General features: G+C 42.2%; 2 protein-coding genes across 3 annotated transcripts in view; one reads left to right on the plus strand and one right to left on the minus strand.

Moving 5' to 3' along the window:
• Positions 1-792: 792 nt before the first annotated feature.
• On the plus strand, positions 793-12,406 carry LOC149305050 (palmitoyl-protein thioesterase 1-like). The gene is made up of 9 exons (XM_089479223.1): positions 793-895; positions 3,656-3,765; positions 5,764-5,891; positions 6,960-7,030; positions 8,494-8,596; positions 8,701-8,791; positions 10,062-10,160; positions 10,927-10,998; positions 11,295-12,406. The coding sequence occupies exons 1-9, from the start codon at positions 793-795 to the stop codon at positions 11,415-11,417; spliced, it is 900 nt and encodes a 299-aa protein (XP_089335349.1). The 3' UTR covers positions 11,418-12,406.
• Positions 12,407-12,789: 383 nt separating this feature from the next.
• Positions 12,790-15,793, minus strand: part of CAP1 (cyclase associated actin cytoskeleton regulatory protein 1) — a 49,957-nt gene continuing 46,953 nt past the window's right edge. For both annotated transcript variants that reach the window (XM_089479221.1, XM_089479222.1), the window contains 2 exons: positions 15,214-15,357; positions 12,790-14,227 (listed from right to left, as the gene is read on the minus strand). In XM_089479221.1, coding sequence (XP_089335347.1) covers positions 14,144-14,227; positions 15,214-15,357 — 228 coding nt within the window. In that variant the 3' untranslated portion in view covers positions 12,790-14,143. The remainder of the gene's footprint in view (positions 14,228-15,213; positions 15,358-15,793) is intronic.

Consider the following 15,793-nt stretch of genomic DNA (forward strand, 5'->3'; position numbering starts at 1 on the left):
ATAAACTCTTCTAAGCCTTTCTCCCCAAACTACAAATCCCAAGACTGTGTAAGATGGAGCCATGGTAGTTATAGCGGTGTCCAACTGCATTATTTCTGCAATTAGGGTGCGATTTTCAATGCGCCCTAAAACCTTATCCCCAAACTACAGATCCTAGAAGCCTGTAGGATGAGGCAAGGGCAGTTAAAGTGGTGTCACGGTGCATTATTTCTAATGTAGATGCAGCCTAAGACCTTATCTCCAAACTACAAATCCCAAGAGTCTGTAGGACAGAGCCAGGGCAGAGTTAAAGTGGTATCAAACTGCATTATTTCTACAGTGTAGATGCAGCCCAACACCTTATCTCCAAACTAGAAATCCCAGGAGTCTGTAGGATGAAGCAAAAGCATTATTTCTACAGTGTAGATGCAGCTAGGTTTCATGCACCCCAAGCCCTTTCCTCCCAAAACTACAAACTCCAGGAGCCTGTAGGATGGAGCCAGGGCAGTTAAAGTGGTATCAAACCGCATTATTTCTAGTATAGATGCACCCTGAGGCTTCCTCCCCAAACCACAAACTCCAGGGCTCTGTAGGATGGAGCCAGGGCAGAGTTAAAGTGGTGTCAAAAGAACCCCTCAGTAAACACCTAAGCCTCCCAAAACTACAACTCCCAAAATCCCTCGAGGCAACAAGGCGTTGGCTTCCATTCTCCTATTGGTAGAGGGGGAATAGGCGGTGCCTGATTGGTGCCACCCTGTCACGTGACTCCCTAGTTTAGCTGAGCGTTAGGCGTGGGTCATGTGACATACCAAGATGGCGTCGTCCAGGCTGGTGCTTGTTTCTCTGCTGCTGTTCTTAGGCTCCTTTGGCTGCATGGCTTCAGTGCCAGTGCCTCTGGTGATCTGGCATGGCATGGGTGAGTGAGGCTAGATAGAACTAGAAATCCCTTTAATTTCTCTATTGGGGGAGTCTTTTTATAAACTATAAACTCAAAAGTCACCATTTTTTCTCTTTAGGGGAGCTCCTGACTCCAGAATGGCTGGGTCTGCATTCTTCAATGGAGCCCACACTTTGCTCATTGAGCAATTTTTTGGACTTCAGCTCCCAGAAGCCCCTGCCAGCTTGGTTTGCAGCCAGGAATTCTGGGACTTGAAGTCCAAAACGTCTGGAGTGATTCCCAAAGTTTGGGAACCACTACTTTAAACTGTGGGGCAGAATGCACGCTGCAGAGATAATCCAATTTTGAGACTGCTTTAACTGCCCTGGCTCAGGGCTAGGGAATCCTGGGAATGGTAGTTTATGGTGTGGCTGTTTATTGTGTACATTGGGCCCTTGTTATAACAAAATAATAATAATAATAATAATAATAACAACAACAACAACAACATATTTATTTATATCCCTGGAGAGCTGCATGATATCTATTCCTGCTTCAGGGGCGACTGTTTCCAGCCATGACATACCATTGCAATACTTGTTAACGATTTAAAATAGCAAAACAAGAAAAATCTAGGGGAAAAATAGCATTGCTGAAAGGGATAGCTCAGTTTTATTAAGTACAGTATTCAAAGGGTAGTACTGTATGTCAGAAATATTATCCCACTTTCAGGCAAGCAAAAATCATATAAGGGCTGTATGCTAGGCCTGAAGGTGAAAGCAATGAAGAATGTAAAATGTCTTGTTAAAAAATACAAGTATTTCCAGTATATGCAAGGCTAAAAACTATACATCACAACCAATGAACAATATATACAGAAATATCAGACAATCAGGGTGCAAGTAAGGCTTTAAGTACTTCTAAAAGGTCATATGGAAGGGATAACAGTGCAAGCCAACAACAAATATAGATGTTTTTAACATAGAACCAAACGCGTTTTGACATGCGCCTTCTTCAGTGGTTAAAATTAGCTGTTATAAGAGCATAGAGATCTATCTATTACATTGTTACAGTCTTACAACTTTGTGGGACATCCAGGATACAGTTGACATTGGCTAATTAACCACTTACTTACACTGGATGTGTCCACACAAATACATAGAGCTCTATGCCTTGCCTCCCTCGCAGGGTTGTTGTGAAGCTAATGAGGAGCGGAAGATCCATCTATGCTACCTTGAGCTCCTTGACTGAAACCTCGCTGTACATGGCGGTGACTAACAATCCTTCATAGTGATGTTTTTCCTATGAAGAATACAGAATTGGTAGTGGCTAGTAAAGCAGTTTCCTATCTAGCTTCAGAGGTAGACAGAGGCAAACCCCTCTGAACAAACGTTGCCAAGAAAACTGTGGTCCTTACACTTTGGTCCTCCAGATGTTTTGGACTTCAGCTCCCAGAACGCTTGGCTATTGACCAAATTAACTGGGTCCAGAACACCTGGAGGACTAAAGTTTGGGAGTCACTGCCTTAGGGTCACGATAAGTTGAAAACAACAACAAGGATAAAAGCTACCTTGAGCCCCAGCTTTTGGGGAAAAGGCAGGGTATGATAATGCTAGAATAGAATAAAGAATAAATAAAAAGCAGCAAGGAGAGGTTTTTATTAGCATTAGGAAGGTTATTCTCAGAGAAGCTAGGGGAACAGGTTCAAAGGCTGTAATTGTAAAGTGAGACTTTGCCTCCCGCCCTTCCCCCTGGTGTAAATTTAATTTGGAAGTGATATTTTATGCGCGAAAGAACACTTGGTGAGAAATATGAAGAGGCTTTGCAAAGCCGGCCAGGTGTCAGTCTGCCTTTTAATCACTTAATTGGATCATGGAAGGGGATAGCTTAACCACTGCAATGGAGTGAACCTGGGAAAGCATGGGAAAGAGTGTCCCAAGCCACATTAATGCTAAGGTACGGAACTAGTGTATGCTCACTTGAAACTGAGTATGCAAAAACCAAAGAATGCAGGAACACGGGAAACTACCTTATACTGAGTTAGTCCATCTAGCTTAGTGCTGTCAACTATGACCTATGAGTTCGAGACAGGATTTTGTTCTTTGCTTTTATCTGGAGTTGCCTGGTACATTCAGGAATTCAGTCTCAGAATTCCTGTTTACAGGACAATCCTTTCTCGGCTGCCGTTAATATTTTGTGGCCAGCGATCTAAATTCATGTCATGCAGGAAAGCATTAGCAATACTGAAAGTGGAGGCAGCAGACTTTCTGGCTCTTGTCCAGAGCCGCTCGCGTAAACGGAACAAAGATGTTTCCGCATCAGGGACAGTAGAAGCCATACTCTTGGTTTCCATTTATTTATTTATATTTTGTTTTGTGCCATACCTTTCTCCCTACGCAGGACCCAAAGTGGCTTTTTTTCCTGTTTAGAGGTTGGTTTTACTTCCATCTAAACAGCCCCAGGATTATTACGGCTAAAATGGTTGTCAAACTTAGGATAAACAAAGCAAGAAACCAGTTGGGTTTGTTTTTGAGGTCATGTTCTGGAGACATGTTTCCTGCTGTGTTTATTACATTTATATCCTTATCTTGCCTCCAAAAAGCTGCAGGTGGAGGGAATAGATCTCCCTTTTATTTCTTCACAACAACTCTGTGAGGTAGGGTAAGCTAAAAGAGATTGTGACTGGTACAAAGTCAAGCAGGGATTTGAACCTGGGTCTTGCCGGTTCAAAGGAGGACTGGTTTCATGATTCCTGATCTCACGCTTTCCCTTCTTCGTTTCTTTTTCCTTAAATCCTAGGAGATAGCTGTTGCAATCCCCAGAGCATGGGTTACATTAAAAAAATAGTGGAGAAGAAAATCCCGGGGATTTACGTTCTGTCTCTGGAGATTGGCAGCAATTTGATTGAGGTGATTTTGTTTTTACCACTGATGTTCTTGCTGTGTGGAATTGTTGGCATGGTGTTCCTCAAACATGTATTAATAGATTATTTGTTAAAGGATGGACAAATCACTGCTCTGCCCACCAGGAACCCAGAGTGATGTACTACTGAAAGATGTACTTGGAAAGCATTCTTTAAAAAAAATCCCTAATCTCAATAACCAAAGGCTGGATGAAATAATCTTGTTTTGATTACTTGTCAGAAGCTCAACATGGATGGAGCCAGACTCACTTCACTTGGTATGGCTGTGGAAAAAGCCTTGTGTTGTGTTCTCACCAAACTAGTTTCATGGATAGTGGAGCACTCACAGGAAATCTCAAGTTCTAGGCAGGCCTATGAAGCAGGAAGCAGTCTCAGATATCCTGATCCCAGCCTTTTAGGGTTTTGTAGGTCAACAGCAGCGCCTTAAATTGAGATGAATGAACGTGAGCCTTCGCTTCTGAAGCAGAACATGCAGGACCTGGTACCTAGTGATGCATTTATAGCTTCCTGTAGCTGCTGAAAGACTTTGACTGGGCCACAGTTCCAACTTCAGAATCAGAAGACAGATAGGAGAGGCCATATTTTAACCTGATAAAACTAAACAGGGACACAACATTACAATTGAGGTGGCGAACATGTGATGCACTATAACTCCCATAATCCCTAATCATTTTCTGTACCAACTGGGACTGATGAGAGTTGTAATCCAGTAACATCCAAAAGATCACTGATTGCTCCCAAGACATACTGTAGAAGCAAGCAGAAGTTCTTCTGCCCCGAATGGGCTGGAATGTTGTGGGAGGAGACATAGTACAGATCCAGTGGGTTATGCATGGGGCCCATTTTTGGGTAGAATTCAACCCCTCGCCTTGGTTGGATTCAACAAAATAAGCAAACAGGCTGGCTGTTTGTGGATAAGGCCCTTTTTCTTTTCCAGATGCAACAAATGTGTTAATCGCACTTGGCATGCAGGTTGGGGCCAGATGTGTGGGGAGGAAGATGACAGTGTGATCATTCACTTATTGAAAACAAAGGCTGCACAAGTGATGGTTTTGGTTTTGCTGGCTCACTCTATGATCCGGTAGAGTAACCTCTAGGGATTTACTAAAGCCTAGCTAGTAATTGGATTTGGACACAGATCTGCTTACAAGCTATTTGAAACCATGATTGCATATGACTAGGCTTCATTTAAGCCACGTCTGTGCACAAGCTGCTGTCATTGGCTTAGATTTGTAAGAGATCTGAGAACTTGCAGTCTGGATTGACTTCCCATACTGGCCACACTACTTTTAGGTCCTTAACAATGAAATGAGTAGCAACTAATTATGTGGGTGAAGGAGATGGAGGTGGCAGAAGGACTTTTTGAAGGTGGAGAGTAGCCTTCTGTACCTGACTTGGCACCCACCAGATGTATTGCATTGCGCTTCCCATCATCCCATAGCCAGCATGGCAGTGCACCACCTGCTGGATGGGGGATATGGTAATTGTAGCCCAACTAATCTGGAAGGTATCAAGTTGGGGAAGCTTGACGTAGAGCAGAGGTGAAAGTTGCACAGGCCATGGCCAAATATATGGCCCCAAGGCCTTTGTGCCCCTCTGTCTGTTGCTGAAAATGTCCTCAAAGGGAAGGAGAGAGTTTTATAAACCAAGATGTACCCATGTGGAACAATTGTTGAGAAACTGGTTTCATTAGAGAAGGGTGGTGTGTTCTTCATCAGTTCTGGGAGACTAGAAAACTACCTCCAGGTCTTCCAAGTTTGTTCAACCCTGGTATAGAGAATGAGCTGCAAAGAAGTCCATGTTTACAAAAAAGAAAAAGAAAAAAGAATTATAAAATCTGCACAAACACAGAGGTGAATTCTGTTTTATGTGTATTTTGTTCTGCAAAGCAAAGGGAGATTCCAAAACCTATATAACTAAACTGAAGAACTCTTAATACTCTTAAAAACTCTTGCCATCTCCACTCCACCCCTCTCCCTTGCAGGACATGGAGAACAGCTTCTTTATGAATGTCAATGACCAGGTGACGCTTGTGTGTGACATACTTGCAAAGGACCCCAAACTGAAAGGCGGCTACAATGCCATGGGCTTCTCCCAGGGAGGACAATTCCTGTAAGTGTCTCAGCGTGGAATGGTTTGGCTTGAATATGTGCGAGGAGAGGCTTTTGGGACAGCTGTAAAACCTAGACTTTGTGTGCAGAAGGTCTAAGTTTCAAGTTCCCAGTATCTCTAGGCTTTGGGGTGGGTGGTCCGGGAGTTATGGTCCAAAAGGTAACTTTTCTAGGCACTAGATCACAGCAACATGATGGCAAAAGCCCCATGGAGAGCCATTGCCAGTGAGAGTAGGACAGAGGTGGTCTTTATGTATGGTAGCTTCCTTTATTCCTGTGATGTTGTTGCAGTGGAGTCCTAGACTGCAGCTTTCCCAGGTAACATAGGAAGCTTTTTCTTTTTTCTCCCTTTCCCTTTCTCTCTATTTAGCTCTCATTTTCTTCTCTCTGATATTTTCTTTCCCTGTAAGATCATGAAAAGATCTCTTTGGTCCAGTCTGTCTCAGAGGATGACCCAGTGTTTGCTCAGAATTTGGGCAAATTGGTCATGTACCAGTTTTGTTAGTTAGAGAAGCTGCATGTGTCAAACCTCTTGTCTTAAAAAAAAGTGAAGCACTATACATTTTACAGGCTTACAAAAGGATGACAAAGGAAAGGAAATTAAAAAGAAAACCAAACATAAGATGGTTATTTTATGGGGAGGTGGATTATTTACATGGTGACTACATTTGTCTATTTAAAACTGGGCAGCAATATCTTCCATTGCTGGTGAGGGATCCTTCCACCTATGCAAGGCAGACCAGAGATCCAAACTAATGATCTAAGTGCTTTAACTGTGATTCCTGTGCTGGCAGAGGGTTGGACTAGATCCATGCTAGTCTTGAGGAGCTTTCAGAAAAGTAAGAAACAGTTGTAGTCAATGGACACAAATATGGTACCTGTCCCTGGCACATTGGGGAGAAGATTTACTCCCCCACATCAGATAGTTTAAGAAGGACTGGATTAGAAGATGCTTGGGATCCTTTCCACCTCTACAGTTCTGTAAACACAGTCACACGGATTCTGTGTTTGAAGCCTAGGTACTGTTCAGATAATGTTGGTGACTGATGTGTTTTCCTCCCATTCCCAGGAGAGCTGTGGTACAGAGATGTCCAACTCCCCCAATGATCAATCTGATTTCTGTGGGAGGTCAGCACCAAGGTAAGGCATCTGAAACACCTTGTGTTTTCTGCAGTGTAAAATTTAGGCAAGTGATTTAGGCCATTGTTGCAGCATGGATTTTAACTTGGGGCACATACATCTTTCAAAGTCCACAAAATTGACTGTGGGTTAGGAAAATGTCCATATATGTACATGCCAATGTAAGGTTTTCAGTGACAGCAAAGCTTTGAGGTGGTGGAAGAAGGACTATCAGGGTGGGATTTTCTCAGTTGGGGTATCCAGTGTGGATCCCTCCCCCAGGTTACCTTTTCCGACCTTCAGTGCTATCATCTTTCAAATGTTTGCGGGTTTTGATGGCACTTAAATCTTGTGGTGATCTGCTGTAATCGCTTGAGTTAATGTTTTATTCTGTTGGCAAAGCCTGCCAAATAGATTTTTGTTTACTCATCTAGAATGAATGTCCAAAACTGAATGTCTCTTTTCTGTCTTATTCTGCCACACATTTTGGCTGCCACTCTAAAAGGATTGGATTTCCTGGTCATTTGAAGCTGAGATGTTATCAGGTTTAATTACAGGATTTCCCAGAATCACACCTGTTTTCATACCTGTGTTTCTGGCCTACTTTCATACTTTGGCGTGCTAGGTTTTGCCTTATTTTTTAGTCATTACATTGCTTGATCTCATTTTGTTTCACATCCATCCTGACTCTTCCTGTGCTTTGGACAGGACTGATAAGAGTGGCTCTTCTGCTTTTTCTTTCTTCCTCTGCAACAGCCTGATGGAGTGGCTTCTTGGCATACCTGATAGTATACCCATTTCCTTACAGGATAGTGTAGGTGTAAGTATTAGGGTGAGGTGCTGAAAACCTTTAAGCATGGGTGTCACAGACAACTATCCAGGGTTTCTAACAGTCAGAGCTTTTTTAACTGAGGAACAATGAAAACAAATTTACAGTAGACTGAAATTTGGAATGGATGCACTTAGACTGGAGCTTGGCATGATCTAGTTACAGATAATGGGTTTAAACACATTTATTTCTTTTGTACAATAATGAAGCCATAATCAGATGCTTATTTGCAATATATGTATAACATGCCTTTCTTATTGTCACCACATTTGTTACCATTTTTGTGAATGTACAGCTTGAATAACGTACTTCTCATTGTATTTTCTTCTGTATTCACTGTGACCTTGCTGACCAAAATCATAATGTGCAAAGATAATTCTTAAGCAGTAGTAAGTCCGTTTCAGGACATAAAGTAGCCACTGATCTTTGTGGGGTAAAGCATTGCTGCCAGGTAGTTGGATGAGCCATCAAGCAACGTATACAGGATGAGCGTTTGGCCTTCCTCTGTGCTCTTCCAAGCCTTTAATGTACCAGAAATAGCTCACTTGTGTCCATAATGGTCTATATTATTTTCCCTTATTGTGGGGTACTTCGCAAGACAATTAGTGCCAAGCTCAGATTTGAATGGCTTTAAATGGACACTTTACTGCCACAGGTGTGTACGGCTTCCCACGTTGTCCTGGAGAGAGTTCCCATCTCTGTGACTGGATCCGAAAGATGCTTGATTTTGGGGCGTACACCAAGACGGTCCAGGAACGGTGAGTTCAGTTTTTGTAAGAGACAAATGGTCCAAAGATGTGTGATGGGGATGAGCATCTAAGTATCTTTTTGCCATATGTTTCTCTTTCCCCCCATGCTACAGCCTGGTACAAGCTCAGTATTGGCATGATCCACTGCATGAGGAAGAATATCGAAAAAAGAGTCTTTTCTTGGCTGACATCAATCAGGAGCGAGTAAGCTAAATACTCTTGACCTTGTTCTGGGGCATGAAGCTTTTGCTACACTGCTCGCAAACTCAATCCTAATAACTTTTGGGCCAAGTTGAAGGTTTTGTTGTTAGGATATGAAATCCTGAATTACTCTGTTCTGCTGGAGCAACCCCATTCTTTTTAAGTTATATTCCACCCTTGAGGCTAGCTGGAGATGCCCTTCTGGTAGTGCCATATGCGCTTGAAAAGAGCTGTAAAAGTTACCTTTAAAAAGCAATTACACTGCTGATGTCCCCAAAGTAGGTTTTTCCCCACCATTGTATTTTCAATTTTTGAAAACCAAGTCTTTCTTTTGTCATTACTCAAAACTAAAATTGTTAAATTTTGTTGTTACTTTAAAAAAATCCCACTGGTCAGTTGCACCAAAGTACCTCAATGTAGTTACATCATACCCCAGGACTAAAAGTTATGCTGCAAAAAAGTGCTATTATCCCTTGTTACATTCTAATTGTAAATTTGTTATAGCCTAGTTATTGCAGAAAAATTACAAGTAACACAATATTTATAACTGGTCATTTTGAAGATCTGTTCTTGAAGTCCCCTTTATACAGAACAGGACATTAAGCATGGCGGTATCCAGTATGTGGAATCCTTTCTCCTCAGATATTAAACACTCTGCAATAATTGCTATTTTATATTATTTGAAGGCTAACTATTTTTGCAAGTCTTCCAAATGTATTCATTTTATGAATAATGCAGATATTGTACAATTATCATATGTACTGTTTTATACTAGATGCTTTTATGGTTGTGGTACACCACTTTCTATACACACACACTCTACCAAGGCCCTTTTCATGCAGCATTCTGGGCATTTAGAAAGTTTCAAAATTCCAGGCTAGTGAAGAGAAAAGAAATGCATCATGCTCTGGCCCTGGGATATGGTCTGTAGGCACATGAAGGTACAGAGTTTAGTCATTGTGTGGGAAACCCTTGGGGAAAAAATGGGAAAGAAGTATTTGTTTCTAATTGGTTGTTTTCTATTTTGGACTGGTAACTTCTTTCCATTAAGGGATTTTGCATTGAAAATTGCGGTATACAGTGCCTACATATGCATAATTAATTGCATAATTGCATAGGTAAGGCACAGAACTAGGGCTTGACCTGGTGCAGAAATGGATTTAAAGTTTAGAAGTCCAGGAGCAAGATTCCAAACATGGCATGGATTCTTCAGGAGTCTTACTACTCCTTTATTTCTTTCTCTGTGTCATCCCCACTCTTCTGCTCCTCCCAGTGCATCAACACGACCTACAAGAAAAACCTAATGTCTTTGAACAAGTTTGTGATGGTGAAATTCCTCAAGGACACCATGGTAGACCCTCCTGCTTCAGAGGTGAGCAACTCCAGTGTGTCCACGTGCTCTTACTTTGAACAAAAATAGATACCCCCTCCACACAAAGACTTTGCTGAAAAAGAGAATTGATCTGGCCAACCTTGATAAAATAGCCAAAGGGAAGCAGGAGCCAAACAGTGTTGACAGTAGTAAGCTGGATGAACCCAAAGTTCTTAAGCAGTAGACTTGGGATCCTGTTTGTTTGTATTTGGACCACCGATTAAGAAGGCTCAGCCAGATTAATATGTCATCTAACATTTTGATGTTGATCTTACGGTGGTGGTTAACAGAAGTGTCTTACTGTTGGACTCTGGCTTCAAAAATACCCATTGCTTATCTACAAGTATGTCTTCCTCATTTTGAGGCAGGGAGAAGAGGTACCCTCTTCCTATAGCACCAGCTGAAGTCTTCTTGTATCCAGAGTGATTCCAAGTGTAAAGAGATCTTAGAGCTAAGTTGTTTGTGGGAACAGAGAAGAAACCGTCCTCTTTTTCTTCTCTAGCTTGTTTCTTAATGGCTGGTATTGTGGCAGGGAGGTGATCCTAGCATAAAGGAAGGCAGAGTCCTTTTGGTGGCATATGCATTGCCTGTTCCTTTGACAATCAGAGGTTTAACTGTGCATACTTGCACTCTTTCCCATCCAGTTACTCATGAGGAAAATGCTGGAAGCACACATAACATGCAGTTTGGCCTTTCAGGCACTTATGAATTGGCCACAGGGATAGAGGATCTTGCATTCACATTTTCCTTCCTTCTTCTTCCACAGTGGTTTGGTTACTACCGGAGCGGCCAGGCTAAAGAGACAATTCCCTTGAATGAGACCTCACTGTACACAGAGGTAACTAAGAATTGAACCTCACTCTTATCTTCAGTGTCCTCAAAGTAGCAGTAGCCCAAGATCTGTGGAGGAAGGAAGCCTTAGAAATCACACTGGTTTTAAGATTTTCTTATAGGTGGAAATGCAAAGAAGTTTGCAGTGTGACTCTACCAGGTTTTACTCAGAAGTAATGCCTATTGAGTTCTGTATGATTTGCTCCCAAACACTTCAAACTGCAGCTGTACTGTTCAGCTAACATTTAAGTGTTGTTTTCTGACAGACTCCTGTTATTTACACTGGCTTGTTCCTTTCCGTAGGATCGTTTGGGACTGAAGGAAATGGACCAGGCAGGAAAGCTAGTATTCCTGGGAGTGGAAGGAGACCACCTTCACTTTTCAAAAGAGTGGTTCTACAAGAACATCCTGCCATTTCTACAGTGAAGCTGATGGGGTGCTGATAGAATCTAGGATTTTCTTAGAAAACGCACCTGTTGGAAGTGGCACCTTGGCCTAATTTGGCATTTGTACTTATATTGCAGTTGCCTAGAGGGAAGAGAGCATTGCCACTAACTTGCTAGATGCGGGATTTAATAATTTAAGAATTAATATTTTTAAACTGAACTCCATACCACTAACACAATACGAACATGCCTTTAGAACAGTAGTGAATAATGTGTGTTCCTCTAGCTGGCTTTGGACTGCAATGGTCAGCCCCAACCAGGATAACCAGTGGAGAATCTTGCCAGTTGTAGACCAGCATTTGGAGAGTCAAATCTTCCCATCCCTCATCTATAAATTTCCTGGGCCATAAACCAGCCTTCCCTGAGCTGGTGCTCTTGGTATGTTGGAGCACAGTTCTGTTAATCCTACTGCCAGCATAAGGCACCAGGGTGACAGACTTTAAAAGACATGGCACCAAACAGATTTATCCTTTTAACTTTGCCTCAGTTGTGTTTGTACTGAGGGCCCTACTGCCCTGTGTGCCAAAAACAAAGCCCAGTTTAACAGCTGGAGAAGATAAATCCTCATGTGGTGGCACTTCTTTGGCTTTAGTGGTTTTGTTACTCCATCAGCAGCTGAACAAAATTAAAAGGCTTATGCAAAGCAGAGTGAATCTACTGGAGATTTTACATTTCTAAATCCTTTATGGAGCTCTCAGGGATGAGATACTTAATATCTCTTACAAACGAGGATATTGCACTGAGCCTTTGGTGATTACATTACCTTAGGTCAACATGGAGAAGGAAATTTGAAAGCAGCACAGAAAAGATCTGAGCATCTGATTAAATACGCTGCAAAAATGAAGTTAGAGCAGATCTTGATTGGTACGATACTGTTGGAATTGTAATGTATGGTTTTCTGCATTGTATTATGTTGTAAGAAAGAAAACATGCAACCTCACACATTCCAGTAAAGAAATTTCGATCAGTGTTGTTGGTACTGTAATTTGTCCTAAGATACCTTAATAGAGGAATTTCTATTTGAATCCACTGGTTTATATTTTAGACTTGAATAAAACACTTCCAAACCTCAATCAAGTGAATAGCTGGGATGATAGCTGTAACATTCCCTCTAAAATGGAAAGTGACATACATTAACATGTACAAGGGGTGTGTATATATGCATGGATTGAGACAACATAAAGGTAGAAGAATATCCTGAAGATGACAAGTGATGTGATCATTAGACTGTAGACTGAAATCAGAGGATTGGTACTTACTATGAAGATTCTTCCTTGGCTGGAACAAAGGATTGGTTTGGACTGTGTTTAGGAATATGGGATTGCGGGTGAGTTTAATAAAAGACCACCACCTTAATGAGCAACTTGGCATTAACTTTATTCTATCTTCAGTATAATTTTAAGTACATAAGAAAGGTTTTATTTCCACAAGCCTCAGGAGAGAAGTACAAGTCACAGGACAGTTTCAAAATAAAAAGAGGAATTGCATATCTTCTGTTAAGTTTCTTTTTAGTGGAAAATAAACCTCATTAGCTGGCAAAGAAAGAAATAAGATATGCTTATGCTATCCAAGACACTACGATTCAGGTGCACAGGTAGCTCCCTTTGGTGGGTCAGTACAGTACCATGCCTTTTGGCTTTGGCGCAACCACTGCAGCGCCATGCTTGCTAACACACACCAGACTTTCTGCAGAGAGGAAGAAGCCAAGCAACAAGGAAAAGGGACAGCCAGAGAAGGAAAGCTTCCCAGACTCTATTATACAATGTCAATAAGCTGATGAAATGACTGAACTTGTGCTTAGAAAGAATAAATACTTGACCCGGAATGGAGAACTCATCCCTCCTTAGAAAAAGAGATGGGTTCCAAAGGGAAAATAAACTGTCCTGGAAGACCGAACAATGTTGAGTTGCTCAGAAGAGGGACCCTTTGGGCACAACTTTCCCTTTAAAGGAGGCCTTAAATGGAAGTGGGTGAGTGGCAGCTTCCTAAGCTGCTGGACAGACTCCCTAAAAGGTTGGGGGAGGTCTGTTCTATGGTTGTCTTGTGGCACCTGTAACTGAGATGTCTCCCCCAACATCATGGCACAACACAGAATTTTACACTGAGCACACAGGAAGGAGAAAAAATAATCAGAGGGAAGGAGGAATGTGACACATCCCAGTCCTCTCAGCCTTTGGTCCAGCAAAGCCATTCCTGGAAACTTTTGTTTAAAAAACACCCCTGGTTAATTATTTAGTCAATTCCCTTGTACTTCCCCAAACCACACCTGCCATAGACACTTTCACATACACATTACTGGGGACTCCATACCCTGATACTCGTTCCAAGAGGGAGAGCGTTTCTTGCTTAAATGAAAGAAGTGGGGAAACAAAACACTTAGAAGCCAGCCACTGATAATGGCTTTGCTGATAATCAGCAAAAATGGAAAAGACAAAACCTGATTGGTGATGTGGTTTTGTCCAACCACGAGGAAAACATCCCACCTTCCTGTAGTTCCATAGATTGACGAAAATGATCCTGCCACCCTACCCCAAATCCCAGCCTGAGGTATTTTCAGTGAAGGAAGGTAGGCGAGTCTCTCAAGAAGACAGAAGCAGACTGAGAGCGGAAAAGGTACAGGAAATCTAAAAATCATCCCCAAGAAAGCTGATTTTGTCCCACAGTAATGGTGGGGCGAGGAGAGGGTGATTGAGTTGCCAGTTCAGTTTATCCGGCAATTTCTGTCACAGTGGTGACTAACTTCTTCCCGTTCCACAGCGTTTTGAACTGTTCAGGGATGGGAAACTCGTTCTGGGGAAATAAAACAGCAGAGTCAGTGCACTTCTGAAGAGAGGCACCTGGAGACAGCCTTCAATGTCACTTTGGCCCTATGTATGTCAGCTAAGGAGTCATACTTTAACATGTCTTCTACTGTCACAGGCTGTGGTGGACCAGACCAAGGACTCAGCAACTTTCCTCTCACAACAGAGAGACAAATTGTTCAGATGAATGGCATGAAACTTCCAGTGAAGTGCCTCAGGAAGTTAAGGTTCCACTGAGGGGTGAGAAACCTTTAACTCTCTAGGGCTTCTTCCATACCACACAATTACAGCACTGCAATACCCCTTCAACTGTCATGATTCTATCCCATGATATCCTGGGATTTACTGTTTTGGGGTATTTTAGAATTATCAGTCAGAGAATTCTGGTGTCTGACTACAAACCCAGATTCCATATAAAATAGAGCCATGGCAATTAACACTGAACCACAGTGCTGTAACTGTCCAGTGTAAAGGGGCCTCAGATGTCTTGGATTCCCATAATCTCTTATCAAGCTAAGTAGAACTGATGTTCATTAGAAGTCCAGTGGGCCAAAAGGTCTCCACCTTTCACTAAGATATCATGGTCAGATGAACTCCAGGCCAAGGGACAAAGTTGTGAAGAGATGTATTCAGTAGAGAAATCATGAAAAGTATTGGTTTGAAAAAGACATTGGGATCCAGTACCTATTCACTGAGTTTGACCTCTTGATTCCCACTCCCTCATCTTTGACATGGGGCATGTGGATGTTGCTCCCTACTACAGAAAAACTGCTTCCCCTATTATACCTGGACTTAACCAGTTCAGGTCCCTTTTACAACACAGATCTCCAGCCAGTTTCTCAGCAAGAGACTGGTGACTTCAACCACAAACTATCCCCCAAAATTTCCTTCTAGGTGTTAGTCTAATAGCCACCACCCACTTCTAAAAGCCATCGTCTCCCAATACTGAATCTCCAAGTGACCAGAAAGACTTACAAAGTCACCGCTGTCCGTGGGAACAAGAACGTTCATCTCTGAAGACTTGGCACTGACAATCTCGCAGTCTAAGGATTCCTTACTCAGGTAGACATGACAACCGTCTGTCTTGTTGATAGAAATGGTTGGCACTTTACCCATTACCTAGGAAGAAAGGCAAAGATGTCAAATTGTGACAGACGCTACCACACCCGCAAGAAAGGAAACAGGAAAATTGGTTCTCCATGCCTTGATTAAAATCCCAGTTGGATAACATCAAAATGCATTGAATATGGGACTACCTTGGAAGTGTGTCAGGAACTACCAACTACTACAGAAGACTACAGCTACTTTGCTGACTATGAGCCTATATCACCAAGAACTCCTGTTGCAGGACAGCTGGTGAACATGAAACTCCGTAAATATTATGGCACTGCAAAGATGATGTGAACTGTAGCCCAGCACCCTATGTATGGCCATATTTTCCTTGTCACTGTAATGAAGGGATTACAGAGCCCTCCCTCCATGGCAACAACTGCCATCTTCCATACTGGAGGGAGAGAGGTGGCAACCCAACGATATCGGGACTGCCGTCAAGAGA

This window comes from Sceloporus occidentalis, unplaced genomic scaffold, assembly GCF_023333645.1.
Source record: "Sceloporus occidentalis isolate IW3139 unplaced genomic scaffold, rSceOcc1.0.p SCAF_13, whole genome shotgun sequence".
Classification (NCBI taxonomy): Eukaryota; Metazoa; Chordata; class Lepidosauria; order Squamata; family Phrynosomatidae; genus Sceloporus; species Sceloporus occidentalis.